This window comes from Fistularia commersonii, chromosome 13 (genome assembly GCF_037954325.1).
Source record: "Fistularia commersonii isolate RoL2024-O1a breed Wild chromosome 13, RoL_Fcom_v1.0, whole genome shotgun sequence".
Taxonomy (NCBI): domain Eukaryota; kingdom Metazoa; phylum Chordata; class Actinopteri; order Syngnathiformes; family Fistulariidae; genus Fistularia; species Fistularia commersonii.
In genome coordinates this window covers 7,747,588-7,768,898 of record NC_141296.1, presented here as the reverse complement: position 1 = coordinate 7,768,898, position 21,311 = coordinate 7,747,588, and the positions used below count along the sequence as shown (strand labels likewise).

The following is a 21,311-nucleotide window of genomic DNA, read 5'->3' as shown; positions in this document are numbered from 1 at the left end:
GCATATATTGCATTTCTCAGAACATCTTACAGCAGCCAATTGATTTACAATACTAATAATAAGTGATAACACTGATAGGGTTGGTTTTTATTTTTGGTTCTGCCAAACCATTATTTGCCAAGTATCCAAATGGTAAACTCTACAAAATGTAAATCTTGACGTCTTTGAACATTTACATTCTGTTAATTTTGGGTCCAACATTGTATTGTAAATTTGAAATAAATTAAAGTGGCATCTTTTTTGACTTCTGAATTACAGGCACAAGCAGGTGTGGGGTTTATTCATTGAAACTAAACTTGCAATAACCACAATAAGGCGATACAAACTATGGTCCACAATCATGCTTTATTCTTTTTGATTTCTTATAAAAGAATCAAATAAAAGGCTCTTTCAGGATCTCAAACTCTGCTCAGGCTTGTTGTATCCGGTTTCTTTAACTAAACTATACTTCCTATACACCGTAAGTCTCTTCATCTTAAATATCTTGTAATAGTTTGTGATTTCAAACCAAAACTTTCTTGATTGTCAACACAAAATCTATCATAGCACCAGTACAATAAAACTGTACTTTTGCTTTTTGAAATACTGTTTGGGTAGGGGAGGAAAAAATCTCAGATTAAAGGGATCCTAATAAGTACAATTCAAAATTAAGCACCAACCATACAAAGCATTTCATAGATAGGCTTGTCAGATGCACAAGAGGTCAAATATATTAATGACTATTAAATTAAGCACAACAGACAGTGCAAATAAAACACTGCAACACAAAGCACTCCGGGATCTTGAAACACAGTACTGGGAGGTGGGGGCAGTCGAGGCTGCAATGGCAAGGGGAACTAGCTCCTCGAACAACGGTGCAGGCTCCAGTGATGTTATGACTTCCTCTGAGAGAGATCCACAGGATTCAGGAGGAGCAATGTCAGGAGTGGAAAAGAAGACTGTCTTTCCAAATATAAAAAAGAATCCATACTGTGAGTAAAGGCGAGGACATTGCATTGCTGCCCAGGCTTACTTGTGTGGGAAGTAAAAATGTTTATTTTGAATGATCTAGAGGACAATCAACTGAAAATAAAATGGAATTAAAGGATGGAAACAAGTTTTGAGCTGGGCGGATGATCTTTCTTTTTTTTTTCTTATATTGTGCTGTGGTCTCATCTCGGCGGGTCTCCAGGTCTCAAACGTGGACAGGGAAACCGTCCGGGCCGGTGGCCTCCCTGACTCTGAAAGACGGCCTCAGTCGTCTTTGCTTTTCACAAGAGTTCACCATGATTAAAAAGCCTTGGATTATCTCCCTCAAAAAATATCACTTTCTTTTGGGAACCAAATGCAAACGGGAAGTCCTACACATAATCCATCTCTTGCCACAAGAATACATTTATATAACCAAATGTATTAACCCTGATGGCAAGATATACAGTACATAAACACTACCATGTACGTACAGTCAATAAAAAAGGTTTGCTCAATAATTATCATGTATTCAAATATACCTATAGATAGGAACCTGAAAGCTGCTTTTCAGCACTGACCACTCCCATGTGCAAGTCTCTGAGGTGGTGTCACTGCGATCACTTAATCTCCTTCAGTTTGAGGTCAAAGGTTATAGGTGGAGTGTCAAGTCACTGCTAGAGCTGAAGCTTAATCCCATGACCCTCATTTCCTCGGACGGAGACATTTCTTTTGAGCTGCTCCTTGTAGGGAGGCCTCGCGTTGACAGAACAGTTACACGGCAGATGAGAAAGAGGGGCTACCGGCTGCATGACTTCTCTGTGTCAGTCAATGTCTCCTCCATCTCCTCATCGTCCTCCTCCTCTTCTTCCAAGATATGAATGGAGGAGCCCAGTAGTCTCTGGAGTTCTGGTACACAGCGTACTAGTTCAACAGGTCCATCCTCTCCCTCATCCTTCTCCTTCTCCTCCTTCTCCTTACTTTTACTTTTGCAAGGTGAAGCTAACACAGAGCTCACCTGGCTGATGAACACCTGCCTGCAGAGTTCAGCGTGCGACAAGCTCACCACCTCCAGGTTCGGGTACCGTGCTCGGAAGATCCGTGCTGACATCTTCAACCGCTTTAACACATCTGTCAAGAGGAACCAGTTGCAAAAGCTGCAGGAAAGCAAAGGTACAGATTTAGCTGTTCTCCTTTTCCTGGTATGAATGCAAGACACAGCAAATCCACAAAAACAAAAACAAACCACAACCAAAAACAGATAAAGCTAACCTATAGCAGCATTTTTCATTTCCCTTTATTTACACAAAGATCCATCCTGTTTGTTAATATGCATCAGCTTGATATTTTCAGGGGTCAAAATATGACTTTTAATTCGTGTTTAAAATTCACTTCATCCATTAGCTTATTTATCACCTGTATCCCTTCATTAGTACAGAGAAATTAGATGAGTGAAAGGATTTAAAAAAAAAAAAGAGAAAGAAATTTGGACCATTTGAGAGTCACAGGGCCAACACATGTCATAATGCCTTTAAACATTACTTTATGTGACCTTTAGTGGTTGTAAAGCATCCTTTTCACAGGTTACCTCATGGAGCATTTTAAGAGTGTTTTTCTGTTTTTCCATATCCACCACACCTGCACAAAGTTATTATCAATGAAGACTCAGCATCAGAGAGGTTTCATAACACACCTTCACTCCCCGGTAATTGGATTGAGAAGGCACTTAATGTGTCAGGGCTGGACACTAATGCGCAAACTGAATGCACTTGAGCAGGGAGAAGATCTAGGAGGCGATTGGTTTGGTGACCACTAGCACTCTCATTAACCCTCACAAGCGATAAAGTTTCCAATTATTCTAATTACATTTGCCCCCTGTACAGTCACCTTTTAAAACCTCTCAACTTTATCTTTGCAAAACTAAGCTATAACATCAACAAATTCAAATCAATACACTTTATATCTGCAAAAATAGAAGGCAATTCTTCTCATTTTATTCATATTTGAACACTACACTTATCTAAAAAACAAGTTAATACCAGGAAGGAGGTTTTTAAAAACAGGAAATCACAGTAGTCCTGCAAAATACAGAGATAAATGCAAGTGTGAGACAATTGCAGTAACTAATCTTAGCAAACAATTTGGTACCTAAGCCAGTGTGCCCAAAGTAAAGATGGTACCTGTAAAATGTGTTTCTGACAAAAGATTACTCAAGCCAAATACTTCAAAACTCACGGCAACTGTCTCAGACTACTGCATCTCACCATCTTCGTTACTGTGAACTTTCAAGTTTTAAAGCAAAGGACACTTGATTATTTCATTGTGAATTCCGACGGCAGTTCTCCCTTTGAGTTTGCCGAAAAAGAGCCAGACACAAATGTTAAAGACATGATGGGGTGATGAGGCAGAAAACTCTTCAATCACACTCACCCCTGGGTTAATGACACCTGCACGTGATAGCAGGGCAGGAGAGGCTCGGAGGAGAATTCAAATAGAAGGCAGTCTTTGTCCGAGTCTACCTCACTGTTCCCTGCCTCGCTCTGCTCCTGCTCTGGGTTCTGCTCGGACAGCAGAAAGTCCCAGCAAGGCTCCTGGTCCATCTCTGAAGAGAGAAGTTCATTGAGGTAAGAGGGGCTGACGCCATCACTTTGCTATGTTAGATCCCCCTCTAGTGGGCAGCAGCCAGAGTATTTATTCAGCCTACGGGAAATGTTGGAGATTCTAGATCAAGAGGGGGGGGTGCAGCGTTTTTATTTCCCTTTGTGGGTCACGTAATGGCAGTCAGGGGAGAGTAACTGAACGCGCATACTTGGAAAAAAAAAAAACATTTAAAAACACAGTTTTCCTTTATTTCCTACAAAATGAATGGTATAATAATAATTTCTGCAGTCAAGCTCTGTGCAGGCAACTCTTGACGAATCACTTGATATACATTTCTTTACTTCAAGCAAAGGTGCAGATTGTACAAAAAATATTTAGAAAAGAATTTCAAGTATAGTGGGGAAATTTTGTAATCCAGGTGAAAAGTCAATAGCAAAATCTAACCATTGAAAAACATGGATTTGGTCATGCAGACCATTTTATTGAGAACAATGACTTGCTTGGAAGTTTATTAACATTAGTATTTTCAAATCTTAACAATTTACGCAGGGCATAATTGAACAGCAATACAGCATTAAAGGTCAGTCGTGAAATGTTAATATTTAGGGATAAGGAAATAAGTCAATGTTATTCAGTCTTCACAAAAATTACTTTGAATTTACTAACAAAGCATGTTGCTCTGATGAGGAGGTAGATGTGGGAAAGGATGCTGGAAATTAGGGGTTTATTGGCTGTGTTTTGTTGCAGCTGTTTATCAAAAAGGATGCAACCCACGTGCTAGCATGCAATGTTAATCCTAAACTTCCTGCAAAAGATAACTGATGACTGATTCACAAGAGTAACACCCCTGAGTGTACTGGTGGCCAAGTCAGAGCCCAGCCTACAAACCAGCACAAATCCCTTGCAGCAGCCAAGTCGCTGCTCCAGCAGGACTCAACTCGCTCTCCCTGTAGATTGCGGTGGAACGAGCCTGCCAGCCCATTTTACCAGCATGTTTACTCGTTGAAATTTAACGGATTAACAGACTCAGCGACAAGTTTGTCAGATACGCTGAAACATCTGGTGACCATTTTAAGGTTTCTTACCAAATAAGGAGCTGCTGTAGAAATCCCAGGGTAAACTGGGGTCAGGCTCACTGCGGCCCTCCAGGTCTGTGAAATACTCTGAACAAAAAAAAAAATAAAGAGATGTATTTCGACGAGAGTTGTGGTTGTAACTTACATTCAGTGTTCATGAAACTATGGGAACGATGAAACTATGGGAACAGGGAAGAGCTTTTTTTTTTTTTTCTTTTTTTCTTTTGCCTAACAAGACCAGACAAACTCGGTCAGGTCGAAAGGTATGTGTGGATGTCTTCAGAAAGATGGGACACATTTGAAAACAAACAAATACCTTTAAATACTTGTTTTTTGACAGAATTTGGAGAGGACCGCGTGTGTCCAGTAACTGTGCTTGAAGTCCATAATGAAGAGCAAGCTGCTTTATTTACAGTTATTGGTCGCATGACTCAGAAACTGGGATTTTAAATATTGCATAAAGTCTGTTGTTTTTTTCACCCAAACTTAATGGAGAATTTTTGAAAAAATGTGATGTTGCTGAAGTAAAAGCCTTCACATAAAGGAATACTGACATCGGTCAGGGTTGAGTCAGTTAAGGTTTAGACTCAGCAGGGATCCTTTTAAAGTAATAATGATTTTAAGAGTTAAAAGTCACCTAAAATAAACCAGTTTGTGTCAGTGACCATTTGTATAACCTTTTTTTGTCATGCTATGCTACAAAACAAAAAACAAACGTTATTGAATTTAAACAATGTCAGCAAACAAATGATTTTTTAATTTAAAGCCTTTCCAAGTCTAAAAACCCACTTTCAACATTATCATCCTACAGATTTTTCAAGTTCATTTTATGATACACCTTTGTGGAAGCAGTCACCTGTAAGGAAGATCTTCATGCTGGAGCTGTGTGCTAGTTTGACAGGTGTGTGTCCAGAGTACGTGGCCAGGGTGGGGTCTGCACCGTGATTTAGAAGCAGCCACACGATCGATAGATTATCACTTGCCACTGCGTCGTGCAGTGGCCTGAACAGAATGAGACAGAAAGAATTTAGGCTAAAAAAAAAACAAAAACAAAAAACACGACAGCATCCAAGCATACGACACAGTGGCATTATGAGTGACAATGAATGTCATATTTACAACAAAACTATAGTGGGACTTTCCTGTGGGTCCTTACAATTTCTGTCTGTATTGCAATGCTATAAGACAAACTGTTTAGAACACATAAACTGGCGACTACTTAATAAGAAAAATTTATCCAGCAATAAAGCAAAACATGGTTTTTATTATTATAAGAAAAAAAGTCTAGGTTTGTGGTTTACTACAATACCACCACGAGAGGCATATGAGCGCAACAGAGAGAGGGTCACCATGTAACGTTCAAGCCAGTGTGATTGAAACTCAAACATTTGCCTCACCGTGTTCCATCCTGGGCACTGCAGTTGACATCTGCTCCATGTTTCAGCAGCATCTGGACAATCTGAGTCCAACCTCTAGACGATGCCTCATGGAGAGCTGTATAACCTGCGTTGTCACGACGATTGACCTCCCTAACATCCTTTTCAAGGCAATACTGCACTACATCCTGTAGAACAAAAAGATATTACGGATATTAAATTGACAAATCACCTGTTGAAGTGAAGCGACCATCTGTCATTTTTACCTGATAACCGAGGCGAGCAGCACGTTGCAGCAAGGTCTCCCCGGCGTTTTTATTGACAATCAGCCGCCGAACCTCTGGAGGAATGTGCCTTTTAGGGGGGGATTCGGAACCGCTACTTTTTCCTGACGAGCTTCTCTTTTTAGGTGGGGATGACAGTAAACTTTTTGGCGTGTGTGGGGTGCCGTTTGCTCTGTTTACTTCCTCATCCAGGGCAATCGAGGCACCGCGTTTGCCCAAGCTGCTACGTTTGCTCTTTGTCTAAAATACAGAATTACTGATGAGAGGATGCGGTTCGGGCTATACTCTTAATTCCACTTAATTCATGGGAATTTTCATGTGTAACTGAAGTTGCATTAATGAACAAGCAGGATAACTTTTTCAGCCACGAGGGGGCACTGTGCACCTAAATATTTATAGCACAAGCTACCTTGTTCCATTCCAATATAATTTTTAACACAATATATTGGCCTCAACAAGGATCCTACCTTCTGCTCATCAATGTCGCTTAAGTGCTTGCTCTTGAATTTCCTCTTCCCTGAAGGCTTGTCATTCTCTGGAGAAATCTCGCTTTCCAGGTAGCGGACTGACCCTGAGCGCATTAAGGAGGGTCTGCGGGGAGGCGGCTCCGGACTAGAAGCAGAAGGGCTCTGACACCGACCTGTCTGTGAATCTGTGATAACAGTTTTGATTCGGAGGTTATCCTAAAACTGAACCACACTGGCAAAAACTGCAGTTTCAATTTCTGACAGGACATTAGACTGTTTGTGATGTAGCTTACTTTGATGCCTCAGGACTATCACATCTAGATTATTCAACAAAAATCAATCCTGCTTAATACTACTATAACATATCAGCATCTATCATTTTTGCACATAAGACTCTGAATTCCAATTTCAGGGGTCTCATGTTATTGTGTATGGTCTAAAACTTTTTTTTCTATGGGAGTAATAGTGTGGAACTGCAAGATATAAATATAAAAATGAGCTAGATTGTGGTGGGGTGGGAGTGAGGCGGCACTGAAAAATCAACCTGACCTTTCCAAGAGCATTGACAAACCATCCTTGATCATCATTTCACAACTGGGCATTGTAAGACCCTGCTGCTGACCACCGATTACTGATATTCATTGACTGCCATGTGGCAGCACTGCAAAGGATGTTCCATTAGTAATACAGATTTCTTAGGATTCTCTTCTGTCCCAAATACCTTGTCTTTTCTCCTGTTAGGGGAGTATGATCAGATGTTCTCTCACTGATAAAATTTTAGCAGCTATACGATATCTTCTACTACTTCTGGCATCACTACATTTTGCTGTTTTGATCTACAAAATGGATTATGCTGCTTATAATGCAATTAATAAGACATTTTGTTATTTCAGAAGAGACTGGACTTTACATCAATTGACAGATAGATTCTTATAGGAGGCTAGTGTGAGTAGTTCAGAAATACTAAATACAATGCAATTATATAACCAGTTGACAGACAAGGGCCTCTATGGCATATTTATTAAACTCAAAAGGCTGATTTGCAAGGATTTCACAAACTCATGTTTATAATTTGTGTTGAATTTAAATGATTTTATACTCACAATCAACTGTTAATATCATTTTTTTAGGGACTTTTACTTAATGTCTGAACTGAAAGCACGCACCTGCTGCAATTTCACTGTCCTGTCGTTTGGAGTCATATCCTTGACGGTGCTCTCCATCTTCCAGCTTGTCTCTCTCCGTGATGTACTCCCCTGTCTGATACTTTTTGTTACAGCAGCGTCTGCGTTTCTTATGAGAAAGGATGTCGCCATCTGTGGTGGCTGTTTGTCTCTTGCCATGAAAAGCTCGCTCCGGCAACGGGTGTGAGCGAGGCCTCCCTCTTGGACGGCGGGCGGGTTGAATGGGAGTTACCGGGGGCGACGGTGAAGTTGATGGAGGGGGCATTTGAGGGGGCGGAGGAGACGGGGTAGCAAAACCCCAGAGATCAAGTCTGGCCTCATCAGCCCGCCGCCGTCCTCTTCTCAGCCTTGGGAAGGAGCTCTCTGTGGCGTCGGGCTCCTTACTCGACACTGCAGACATTTTTGAAGACACTGGGGTCTCTTCACACTGAGGACTGTTGCTGCGATCTGTGACCGGTTAAATCACATTTGACAGTCAGAGCAGCTCGTATTCATACTGGCGTAAAAAAAAAGGCCTATTCTGAATATCTAACCCAAACTAAAACGCCATAGTGCTCATGGATCTTATCAAGGAGGCGAGCTGAAACAGAAGTGATGCACTAACTGACCTTTTCGTAGCACAATAAAACCCTGTTTTTCAGCCACTTCTGGGAGCATTGATTTTGACGGGTTCTTCGTCTCTATAGCTGAAGTCACTCGATTTGAAGAAATGCATGACTATACCTGGTTTGCTGGGGACTGACGGTTCCACCTCATTGGGACCGATTTTGCCCCTTGGAATCTGTTCCTTCCTCTGCGGGGAAAACGTTCCTTTTGAGGGACTTTGCTCGAGCGCAGGAGTTTTTTTTTTCTTCTGCTGAAATACATCGGAGAGAGCGAGAATGTGACATTGGATGTTAACTAACACAAAGGAGTAATGGCTATGGAGAGCTGCAGCAAAATAACATTAAGTGAATAATCAGGTATGGATTATTGAAATATTAAGTAAAACAATATTTTTTATTATCATTGGATAAGGAAACTCTTTTCATTTAGGCTGTATTCCTTCATAGACAGTGTGAGTGATTTCATTGACATTTTAGAACAAAATTGTTTCTTTTTTTTTATGTATTAAAAGACTGATACACACAGGGATATGTTACCTTCTTTTGGCAAGACACCTTGGTTGGACTACTTCCAATGTCTTGCTTCTTCTTTCCCGCGACCTTCTTCGACGGGTCTGAGGATGACTTCTCCTTTGCTGGCTTCTTAGGACCGGTTTTCTTTTGTTTAATGACTGAAGCTTTTGCTTTGGTAGGGGAGTCCTCTTTGGTTCCATTTGTTTTCTTCTCATCTGAGTCACCTCTGCCCGAACATGGGCCCGACAGAATAGACGCAACTACACCCTCCAATTTTTCAGTGGGACTGTGCAAGGCCTTGCTATCTTTCTTCAGAGTCTCCCCCTCCAAAACCTGGGCCAGCTTGCTCTCCATCCTATTGCCATTTGTTGACGCATTGCTTGCAGAGACGTGGGCCTGGCCAGTGAGCTTCGAGGACCCTTGCTTGGCTTGTAGCCCAATGTGTTCTCCCTGACTGGCATTTGTCTCCATATTATTTTCCAAAGTCTCTGTGGTATTTACCTTTTCAAGTCTCCTCGTAACCGGAGTCGAATCCCCTTGAGGTGGCACACCAGGCCGTTTCTCTGTCGATCCGAACGCTGCGCATTCGGAAGCAGAAGTACGTTTAGGCTGAGCGTCATGGCTCCCTGTGGGTACATTCAGAGCATCGCTTTTTCTTGTTGCAACAGGTAAAGCTTCAGTATGGCCCTCACCTGCCAGTGGAGTAGTAGCAGCAGCAGTAGTAGTAGTAGTCATAGTAGTAGTAGTTTCAAGAACTTGCTGCTTCACAATAGACGCAAGGTTGGAGAGGGGAGACATTCTCCCCCATTTATCATCCACAGTTTTGGACGGACTGTGGTGGGTGCTCTGAAACTTAGATGCTTCTGCATTGACGCTGCCCTTCGTCTTTGGAGAACCCGGCTGGATTTTTCTCTGAACAGAGGACGCTTGGTGTGGGAAAGGAGATGGCTGTTGCCACACTGGATTCATAGCGGCGGTGGAATACGGGGCTGCAGTTTTACCTGACTTTTGATGCATAGTGGTGGAGCTGGATAGGGCGGTCATAAGGGCTACTTTAGAGGGACAGTTCTTAGTTAAGGTTGTGCTGGTGTTTTTGACATGCTTCATACGATGAGTGTGTTGGTTGCTCTTCAAGAGACAGGATGACTTTTTTCCTACCGAGGCAAGGTGTTCTCCTTGGTCAATTATAGATATAAACTCCTGCTTGGCAAAACTCTGAAATTCGTCGGCAAAAGTCCCTTTTCCATCCTTGCCCCTGAGAGTAGAAGCCAGTATGGGGCTTGCCACTCCTACATATGTTCCAGGGATATTTTTAATGGGGTCCTGCGATGATCCCTTGCCCCACGATGGCTTACATTCTGTGACCTGGTGATTCTGAGGCCTGTTTAATTGCTTTTGATGGGAACCATTCCGGTGTGTGCTGGGTAAAATAGGGTATTGCACAGTAGAACAGTAAGGTGAAGGATGACTCCTCTTTGAGTTCACAAAATCTTTCTGATGCGACTCATTATCATGAGACTCCGTCGTGGGAACCGCCGGGTCACTCGTGCATTTCGGACGTTTCGACTTAGCAGATAAATCGAGGGGTACATCTCTTGGCTCGACTGAGCAAGGTATTCTACGATCCTCCGAAGCTGAAGGGGGCAGGGTTTTTAGAGAGCTCATACTTGTCTTGTCTAAACTGATGCCCTTCTCCACATGGTTCAGCAGTCTGCTCTGAGAGGAGATGCTGGCGAGTGCAGAGCCGCAGCAAATAGCAGCAGTGGGAGACAAGGTGTAGTGGGTGGGTGCTGCAGAAGTTAGCGATGGGTGCTGCAGCGGCAGGGGAATAGCTGGTGACGCGACCACTGAAGCTAATGATTTATGATCACTGACAGATTTGCCGATCTTGCTGGATGAATGGTTTGATTTTACTTTCGAGGTTGACGCTTTTTTCTCGGGGGCTGGAGTTCTACCCACGGAGAATGGATAGGAATAGGTCCGCATGAGAGGTGCCCCTCCAACACCTGAGCTTTTAGGAGGAACGTCCTTCTGAAGCTGATTGGCAGTGGCTTCTCTAAATGCTGCAATCTGACCCAATGCTGGTGGCAGAGTGATTTTACAAAGTGTAGAGGAAAAATTGGTCGCGGGGAGGAAGGCAACAGGTTGGGCTGGTTTAAATATGGAGCACTGAAAACCAGGTGGACCACTTTGCACGGATTGTGTTTGCGTATGTGATCTCTTACTGGATGTCACGTTACTGTGAGAGGGATGTAGCGAGTCCTCCCGGCCAACTTTTACACCACTTGACCACTGAGGGTTGGGGAAAACACCCGCGCCATCAGCCTTGATTTTAGGTGTCTCTGCCTTTTTGTCCGGTCTCTTCTCTGAGCTTGACATTGGTGCATTGTTAGGCTGCTGGGGTGGAGAAAGCTCCGGGCTTTGGTTGTAATTGCTAGTGTCCGGACAAGTTCTCGCTGTCTTACAGTCCGTTGTTGGAGTGGTCTTGTTTTGCTGACTGAGGGTAACATCTCCTCTAAACTCAGGGGGGAGCGTCTGGGGGGGATTTCCCACCATGCTAGTGGACGCTTGACTTGGAGCACCGATCTCTCTGCTCACCGTGCCGCCATCCCCTACATTCATTAGTGTGGGATCCACCTGAGTAATAAGACAAGTTCAAGACGCATCTGTTAATGAGACACGAGCGAAGAATGCTCCGATCTAGCGCTTGAGTTGTGACGAAGAAATAAAAAATCGAATCAAAAAAACTACCTGCATAGGTGTTTCTTTAACACAACATGCCTCGGAAGGTAGCTGAGTCAGTCAGGTGACAGTTGTTCTTGAAGTAAAGTGATGCACTGAAAACGACAAAGAAAACAACAACACTTTAGGTTGAGGGTGCTACCTTAGTACACGAAACATAAACCAAACACACACGCCATGAAAAAAACATTAATGTGGCCATTTATGAAGGAAAGCTCTAAAGTACACGACACAAATTGGTTCAGGGTACCCATTATTGAGTAATTGAAGACTTCCTTTCTTTGAAATTGCCTTGGAGTCAGATATGTTACAATTTCCTCTGAGCAGGGAAGCCATTCACCAAATAAGAGAAACAGGAAAACTATGTGTTGAACAAGTGAAGGAGGAGAGGGAAGGGGGGGGGGGGTTCTAAGAATTTCCAAATGTCTCCATGAACCCAGAAAATGGATGATCTTTTGTGGGAATAAAAGGATTCAGCTCATCCGCCACGTTATTTGCAGACACTTTGAAAATTTTTCAGGTTGATTCCCGGGTAAGAGCGCTAGCTCCCATTTCTTCAGTTGTGAAAAGAAGGATAGATTCGGGTTAACCCTCCCAAAACCTTTATGATGCAGCAGAGACACAACATTCCTCTCCACATATATCACATACTACAGCATTATAAATAGAACAATGGGGAATCATTAAAAGGCTACCTGCAATACAATTTGTTTTTCCCTGACAGGGCTTTCCCTGCCGACAACACATTTACACAGCTTTGGCTGTTTAATTCTTTTTAACATTGTCTGATTATCTTCTCTGTAACTGTATCAATTCATCAGTTCATTCATTCGATATGTAGCACTTATCCTACTTAGGGCTGCAGGGATACCGGAGCCTATCCCATCCCTGTATCAATTAAAGCCACGTAAATAAATACTGTGCAGTTAACAATCTGGGCAAAAAAGGCATTTGTCCTTTTTAAATGAGTTCAGTCACTTTAAGCGGGATGTTTTGCTTTTTTGAGGTCACTGAAGCTGTCATTACTACCAGTATATCCGTTAGCTTTTTGTAGGTATTTTAAGATCTACAGTTTATACATTAGAGGATGAACAAATTGCTCAGTTTGAATTAAACAAACCCAAACGTGGGATTCCGATCACAAGGAATGTTGGGGCCCTTCCCTTGACTAAAACACTTCAAATAGTCTTTCGGACACATGCCGGATCGCTCCCTGCTACGGAGGTGGAGGTGAGCGCATCTGCAAGCAAATGAGCAGAGGAGCACGGCGGCCTGAAATCCGCCTGAAAGCGTTGAGGGATGAGGGGGGGAGGGGAGGGGGTTCAACCCCGGAGTCGGTCACACATCACAAATATGGTGCAAATAATTACAGACGAGCCGCATCCGCCGGAATCTGCGGCCGCGGACTCCGAGGGATCCGGCGATGCAGAGGCGTCTCAGTGCAAAGGAGGGTCTGCATTCATTACCGGGGGGAAACGAAGGGGATGGGTGGGTGAGGAGGAGGAGGAGGAGGGGGGGACAGTTGCTTCCAGCCACTTTGTCTTTGTGCTGCGGCCGTACGCCGTTAATCCGCCGCGGCGTTTGAACGCATCCGCTGCGACGCGGGGCCGGCGACAAGAACGGACGCCGAAACACACGAACACACACACAAAAGTCGGGTCTGACATAACGTTTGAGGTGAAACTGTCACACACGCACACACAAAAACAACTGACTGCCTGGCACTCGGCGTGGAGCCTCTTTTACCACCTCGGGCTGCTCCGGGACATTGTCATATTTGCTAAGTGTAGGGGTAAGACCACGTGTGTGTGTGTATGTGTGTGTGTGTGTGTGTGTTTGTTTGCTGGAACACGGGCTGTTAAAGAAAGAAACCAGTGCAGATAATGACTATCTGCACTGGACAAACTCTGAAGAGGTCTTCCTCTCCCGCGCTGGAGATGCGAGTTCAACCGAAGCGGAAGGGTCTCTGGCTCTCAGGTGATCCGCAGATCGACTGCGCTTCTGAGAGAAAAGAGTGGCTTTTACTCTGTAATCCGGACCGGGTTGGTTGATGGTGGTGGTGGTGGGAACAAACAGATGTGTGGGAAACCAGAAGACAAGTGCCAGGAGAGGGGGGATTCGGGGGCATCGCCGATACACAATGTGTCACATCCCCGCCTGATAAAGTCCAAACAACGACGCGATTTAAAGCCACACGGACAAACGAGGCAGACCCGGACAACAACTCGAAAAAGTCCCCGAACTCCGCGGGTCGCCCCCCCCTGGTAAGGTGGCGTGGACGTTCGCCTCGAACAATCGATTTCAACCCGATAACAGAGAAAGGAGTTATCGATGAGGGAGGGGAGCGGGGTGAAGGGGGCTGGTTGGGACGTCGACACGGCGACACAACTTATTACGCAGGCCAGTGTCGCCGGAGCGGTCGCCACTGTCGCGAAAGAGGGCAAACAATATATTTAACTCCGCTGACCAGCAGCGGCAGCGGCGGCTCCCTGTGCGGCCGCGGCTCCGCGCATTGCCCCCGCTACTGTTACACGTTGAGGCAGGCTGCTGTTATTTATCTCCCCCGCCGGCCGACCCAACACCAAGCGCTCCCGTCTCTTATCGGTCCCTTGGCGGACCCGCTGAGCCGCCTGAGCGTGGAGGCTTCCGCCGAGCCCCCCTACCGCCACCGCCACCACCGCCGCCACCCCTACCCTTCACCGCGGACCCACGGAGCCTCTCTCCGCCTCCCTCCCCGGGCTCCCCTCTCTTCTCTCGCCCGCTCCGAAATTCTGCCAAAAGCGAACCGGCGGACGAGCTAAAAGATGTCTAATGACACAAACAGTTACCGACCCGCTCATCCAGATGGCATGGGAACGCCGCGCAGGGGCGACTCGGATCCGGCCGCTGTCCAGCCTTTCGGCCTCCGCTCGTCCGCGGCTGTTCACTAATCTCGACGGTTTTCGGTTCTAAAAGTCCAGGGGGGGGCATGAGGGAGGAGGGAGGGGTGGGTAAGCGGGAGGGGGGGGGGGGGGGTCGTCAAGACTGTCCGTTCCGTATCTCCAGTCTGGTGGGAGAGAGGGGGGCGGCAGGAGGGTGCGCGGTTTCAGCATGGGAGATGTAGTGCTCGGCTATCCACGCCCAGGATTAGAGACTGGAGCGGCTGGGAGGGGTAAGGACTGCAGGTACCGGCATGCAACGCGGTGCTCCAGTCGCTCAAGAGGAATAGGGGATCGCAACCAAAGAGTGTAACGGTGCGCTAAACTGAAAAGGGGCTTATCGGGGTGACGAAGTATTGTTAAGCCAAACGAATCTCCGGGGGGGGGGTCACCGCGAGAAGGTGCGTGTTTCGGGTAGCGATCGGGTCATTTACCGGAGTCCAAGGCGGCGGTGGCGGCGGCGGCGGCGGTGGGGGGTTTGGAGATGCTGATCGCAAAAATAGAAAAAAAGGAATTGCCAAAATATTTTTTGAAAAGAGTAATACCACGAGAGGTTTTGAGTTGCTGCAAAATTCGCATGAGGAAGCAGGAGCAGTCACGCTGTTTAAGCTGCGGACTAACCCACTTCCCATGCAAGCTCTTAAAGCTTCATGCTTATTCTTCTAGAACATTTGTATTTGTCTTGATGTCACGGATCTACCAAGTTTACCCAAATCTAACCAGCGTTAGCCGTGACTGCCGGTCCCCGCAGGCCTCCCCAAGTTTTATCATAAGCCCTGGAAACGAGAAACATTTGCTTACGAGGCCACGGGCCTTGTGCTTGTGAAATCCCACTGGCAGGTTGTCTTTAACTTGCTTTCTTTTGTAATGAGACGTACCTCAAATCCATCTGTGAACCGAACGTTACATTATAAAACTGAAGCAAGATGCTTATTATTCATCTGCCGCCTAATTCTGGCTGCCGTGCTATGATTGATGACAATCATGTGAACAGAATACAAAAGCGTCAATTCCCTTATATGTTGAACTGAAAGACGATGAGACGATTCCAAATGTTTGAGCCACCTCTGAGCAAATGAATGGACATTCATTCTGCAAGAGGTAAGGTCTCTCCATTATTTTGAAACCTTGAAAATACCAATCCCGAAGTGCAAATTGTCATCACACCCGCCCCAGATGATTCTTTCCAGGAAAATGGGGTTAAAGTATTGTTGGTTTGTTTTTTGCTTTTTTTTTGTCTTTTCAAACTTATCCATGCACAAAGATCCTGCACAAAGCTCCAAAGTCCTTGGTGTGCTGACAGCACACCTTGCAAACACTTAAATTCCACTTCAAGAATATAGAGACATCACTATGGAACAACACCTAAATTCGCCCAATGTTATAATACATCTTTGGACTTTTTCTCTTTTTTTTGTAACTCCCAACTGCAGATACAAAGAGTAGTTCTGGTGTTGCAACAGCATTTCAGTTAAATAGCAACCAAGGACAGATCTGCAACTTCCAGCAGCTCATTGACAAACAGATAAAGGGGGAAAAAAAAGAAAGAAAAAGTTTGAAACATGGAGAGGCTCCGAGTGTGTGTGTGTGTGTGTGCGCGCGAAGGGGGGGGGGTTGCACTTCCCATTCTAGACCCCCCCCCCCCCCCCCCACACACACACACACACACACACACTCACGGAGCTGACCAGTGGGATTGTGTGTGTCTATGCTGTGTGTCTCTTATTCCGGGATTACCTTCAGTCTGGGCGGTTGAGCGTCGCAGGTTCCCCCTGCTGTAATTAGGCCACTTGTCTTAGCAGACTCCTGCAAGCAGCAGGCCTGCTGTTTACATCCACTCCTCCGGCCGAACACATCGCTCACTTTTCTCCACACTTGCCGTCCCGGTGTGTGTTGTTAGGGGGGGGGGGGCGGCGTGCGCACACACAGCCGAGGCTGTCACGTACGTGCGAGTTTGTTTACAAGCACACCGGGCGTGTGTCGGTGCAGGCGGACACTGAATCCCGGTGCATCCGCCGGGAGCAGCCGGGAGACGAGCGGAAACTGTTCCGCCGCCCTCTACACCACCACCACCACCACTCCCGTCGCGTCTGAGAGCCTCAAAACGTGCCCTTCCTTCGCCATTCCCTCAGTAATGGCTGCGCACAGTCGGCCAACTCATTGACAGATGGTCACATATCAAATTGTGTAAGGACGTCGATCGCACACAAACACACACACAGACATATGCACACACAAATGCACGTATGGGGAATCGTGAAGAAGGGGTGTCACAAAGTCGACAACTGACACATCCCCAGTGTGTGTGTGTGTGTGTGTGTGAGAGAGAGAGAGAGAGGCAGGGGGTAACCCGGGGACCTCAGCGACCGCGCAGCTCTCCCGGTGCTGACCGGCTGCTCGGGCTTCAGCAATTCCAGCCGACTTTGGCACCAAGTCCGACGTGTGAAGCTGCGAGCTCAAGAACTTGGAATGCATTCAATTGCAAGTCCCCCCCGAGCACGTACGTGTGTGCACACGCACCGCGAACGCCGCGATCTCACACCGACCGATTTCACGTTTGTTTATCCCAAAGCCCCCACCCCCCCTCTTTTTTCTCTCTCGTGAAATACATCGTTTTTTAAGTGGATCCGGGCTGCGTGGTCATCCTATCTGTGGGTCACATTGGGAGATATTCGACCCTATTTAGGCCGCCATGGTTTCCAGCGACGAGGATGTCCCGTCTAAGTTGGGTTGGTTCACCTGGCCAATATTGAATGTCGAGGCTGAAATCGCAGTGGGGGTGGACGGCGAGGCAAAGCCAGCGCATTATACGTCCATCTTGGTACAACTAATGAATTATTCTACAACAAAACGAGAGGGGTGGATGGCAGCCGATCGGCGGAACGGTCCGGGCGTGATGTGCGCCAGGTTATCGGATTTGCCCGATTCGCCGTCCAGATGATGTCAAATCACGAGAACAAACACAGAAATACATCACTTCGTATCCAGTTAACAAGGGTAACCCCCCCCCCCCTGCACACACACCCCGGTCGGATAGCCGCATGCATCCGCGGCACAAAAAAAAAACACGCATGGACAGCAGACCGTGTCATCTCGACACACAACTTGGGTTCTCCGTGGGCTACATGTGACACGATCACACACAATGCCGCGGGATACACAGCGAGATGTCGGCACAACGAGCTGGGCTCCAGCAAGACATCGGCAGGCGGAAAATACAGATATCCAGGTCAAAGTTTGGCAGAGTTTTACTCGCCCTCAATAGCGTTGTGCAATGCCCCCCGCTCGCCCGTAACGCCTTTGTTATTAGTAATCGCATGGTATTGCACCGTCTTACCTTGCGCTCCGAGCCGTCTTCACCCACAAAGCCTGCACACGGCGCAACAAGCTATTGTTGTCCGCGGACTGGCCTCACGGGAGGAGTGGATGGTGTCGGGTGTGATTTGGAAGTAGAATGAAAGCGGTCTACAATTTCTTTCTTTTTTTTTTTTGGCTTGTCCTCGCGATCTTCCCTTATTGCCAGCTTTCGGTCTGCAGCAGCTGGAGATGAAAATCGCGCACCCTGGGTCCTAGCGCCTGGTGAAGCCCCACAGGTGAACAGCAAACAACGCCGGTCCTCGGCAGGCTCGCCTCCTTCATGGCAGGCGACTTCCCCAGGACGCACACAAACAATAACCTCCAGTGCGGACATTTTTTGCTCCACCGAGACTTGGGGAGGGCTGTCTGCGGGAATTAAACCATGGCTCGTAGATTTGAACAAAGGGTGCCTCCGAGTCCCAAATGTCTCTTTATCGTCGTGAGAAAAAAAAACCCACTCCGTATACAGTTTAATTACCACGTTTCAGAAAGCACGCAAGCCCTTGTCGTTTTAAAGTCCAGACAAACCAGAGCATAATAACTAATCATGATATTTTAAGCCATTCGATCATCCAAGAAGAAAAAAAACTCTGAACTTTTAAATCAGAAGGCAAATACATCAATTTGTCTGTCAACTTTGGTAACAATTAGGCCTTTAACGTTTCATCACAAAAGACCAATTACTGAAGGACAGATTCTTCTGGGATGTGCTGACTGTGTTTCAGCTCACTTCACAACCTGAAACTTCTGCTATTTTTAATTACACACAAAAATGGCCCAGATTTGCTTTGAATAAGCGTGACAGATAATAGACTCTGTCTGCTGTATGTCGTGGATCTTTTTCTGTTAGACTCCAATTTTGTGACTTTTGGTGAAATTCCAAATCAATTTGCCTTTCCTTTATTTTCTATTATGGATCTCTTTCCTTTCAGCTTTTCCCTTCAAGGGTCGCCACAGCAAATCAACCTCCTCCGTCTAACCCTATTCTCCGTACCCTCTTTTCTCACACCGGCTAACTTTATGTCTTCCTTCACTACATCCATAAATCTTCTCTTTGGTCTTCCTCTCGGCCTCCTGCCTGTCATTCTAACCTCAGCATTTTTCTGCCAATATATTTACAGTCCTTCCTCTGTAAAAGAGAACCCCAACATACTCATCTCGGAACAATGGATCTGAGCAATTAAAAAGAAGAAGTTATTTTTACAGGTGCTGCAATGGCTCACACTGTCAGTGGGAGTGATATTATTTGCACATCACAGTCATGGAAGAATATGTGATTTCATCATCGCTAGTGTTTATATCAAATGAGCATGCTGCTTTGCTTTAGAACAATATGACTTTTTGGCTGGTGCATCTCCACGGCACCACAAAGCTTATTTTACAGCATTCATTCATTGTGACATATTTTTCCTTTATCAGAGAAAAATCCAAGTCAAGCCATTTAAATAAGTCACTTGAATCCAGTGCTGTTTTGGTAATTTTTTCAAAAGGTGATAGTTTAAGAACATGAATGCAAGGGAACCTCTGGCGGGTTGAATTGTTACTTGCGTGTTTATTTGGTGAAAAGGTTATTAAACTGACTTCATATGATAGCCAGATTAAAATAGTTCCAGTACCCTTCTCTTGGAAGATTATCCATAGGATAAAAAGTCTGTTTATGTCAACAATGGATCTGTTCTTGCTCTACATCAATTTAAGCAACGCAATGAGGCAGCATGCACCTATGCGTTTCTAACTGTGACATATCAAAATGTCATGAGAAAAGTGAATGCCTTGTTCTCTTGGCAACATGATACAGATAAACGGGACCAGAGAAATAATAGGTTCTTAAAATACAAACAGGAGCTAGGCTGGCTTACAACAGTGGAGCACGAGTAAATCAAATCATCGTCAAATATTGATAGTTCGGTCAAATGCCGATGCTTCCGTAGGATGTTAAATTCAAGCAATTAGCACCCGATCATGCTCTGTGGCATGCACAAAATGTCTAAGCTGACCGCTTCAGATGACACAAGGGAATGATACTGAATTTAAAAGAGGAGCTGTTTTGAGGAGTGGGTGGAAAGAGATCCAGCCATAAAGATTTCTCAACTGGCAAGGGTCTGAATACAAACAGGGAGTCAAGTGGAGAAGGAAATTATGGTAGAAAGCAGACTTCTGGGGAATGTGACACATGTGTATTGTTGCGATTTGGAAGAACACACAGGAGTGACTTAGAATGACGAGGATATGACCAGTTTGTTGTGTTCTCCACACTGCTGGATATCATAGAGGGACCACAATGCACGCAACGCCCTCAAAACAGACATGTTGATTTCAGTGTCCTCGGTGTAACAGCTATTTACACTGTAAGGCTGTGAGGACTGTATTTCCACATTCAGACAGCACAAGGGGAGATTGAATGGCTTTTGTGATTCAAAACAATTAGAATCGTTTGGCCTTGATTTCACAAGGTCTGAAACACATTCAACATCTATTTGACTTTTGTACTGACCAAAGTAGTAGGTTTTTAGAAATGGCGTTCATTGTCCATCGGAGATCAGCAAACATGTAGAATTTATGTCAAGGCACCGTGAAGCTGATTAAGTGACTCGTGGTGGCCCAGTGCCTTACTCGCAATTTTACCTTCCTTAAACTGCCACCTTACCATGATGGAGGGGTTTGTGCGTCCCAATGATCCTGGGAGCTATGTTGTCACAGGCTTTACGCCCCTGGATGGGTCACTGAAGGCAAACAGGTCCTGGGTGAGGGACCAGACAAAGCGCAGCTCAGACGACATCCCATGAAGAAGACCCAGTTTCCCCTTGCCCGGACGCAGGTCACCAGGTGCCCCCTGGAGCCAGGCCGGGGAGTGGGGCTCCATGGCGAGCATCTGGTGGCTGGGCCTGCACCCATGGGGCTCAGTCAGACACAGCCTGAAGAAGTGATTTGGGTCCCTCTTCCCGTGGGCTCACCACCCACACAAAGGGCATGGGAGTTTGTCCAGCCAGTCTCCATGTGTTTTGTGGATCTTGAGAAGGCATTTGACCGTGTCTCACGGGCAATCCTGTGGGGATGCTCTGGGAGTATGGGGCAGCGAACCCTGTTATGGTCCTGTTCGGTCCCTGTATGATTGGTGTTGGAGCTTGGTCCACAAGTCGGACCCATTTCCGGTGAGAGTTGGACTGCCCTTTGTCACCGATTCTGTTCATAACTCTTATGGACAGAATTTCTAGGCATAGCATAAGCATTGAGGGGATC

General features: G+C 45.7%; 1 protein-coding gene across 4 annotated transcripts; it reads right to left on the bottom strand.

Moving 5' to 3' along the window:
- Nucleotides 1-1,118: 1,118 nt before the first annotated feature.
- On the bottom strand, nt 1,119-18,274 carry bcorl1 (BCL6 corepressor-like 1). Of its 4 annotated transcripts, XM_086158780.1 has the most exons (13): nt 18,052-18,274; nt 11,806-11,891; nt 9,079-11,691; nt 8,660-8,792; nt 7,919-8,383; nt 6,753-6,937; nt 6,268-6,525; nt 6,023-6,189; nt 5,482-5,627; nt 4,635-4,712; nt 3,379-3,550; nt 1,967-2,105; nt 1,119-1,857 (listed from the first exon to the last, which is right to left on the bottom strand). In XM_086158780.1, exons 2-13 carry the CDS (start codon nt 11,809-11,811, stop codon nt 1,777-1,779), a joined length of 4,443 nt encoding a protein of 1,480 aa, XP_086014906.1. In that variant the 5' UTR covers nt 11,812-11,891; nt 18,052-18,274; the 3' UTR covers nt 1,119-1,776. The 4 variants fall into 4 exon arrangements, with proteins under 4 accessions (XP_086014906.1, XP_086014903.1, XP_086014905.1 ...); XM_086158777.1 differs by having other exon boundaries at nt 1,119-2,105; XM_086158779.1 differs by having other exon boundaries at nt 1,119-2,105; nt 8,660-8,789.
- Nucleotides 18,275-21,311: the final 3,037 nt, after the last annotated feature.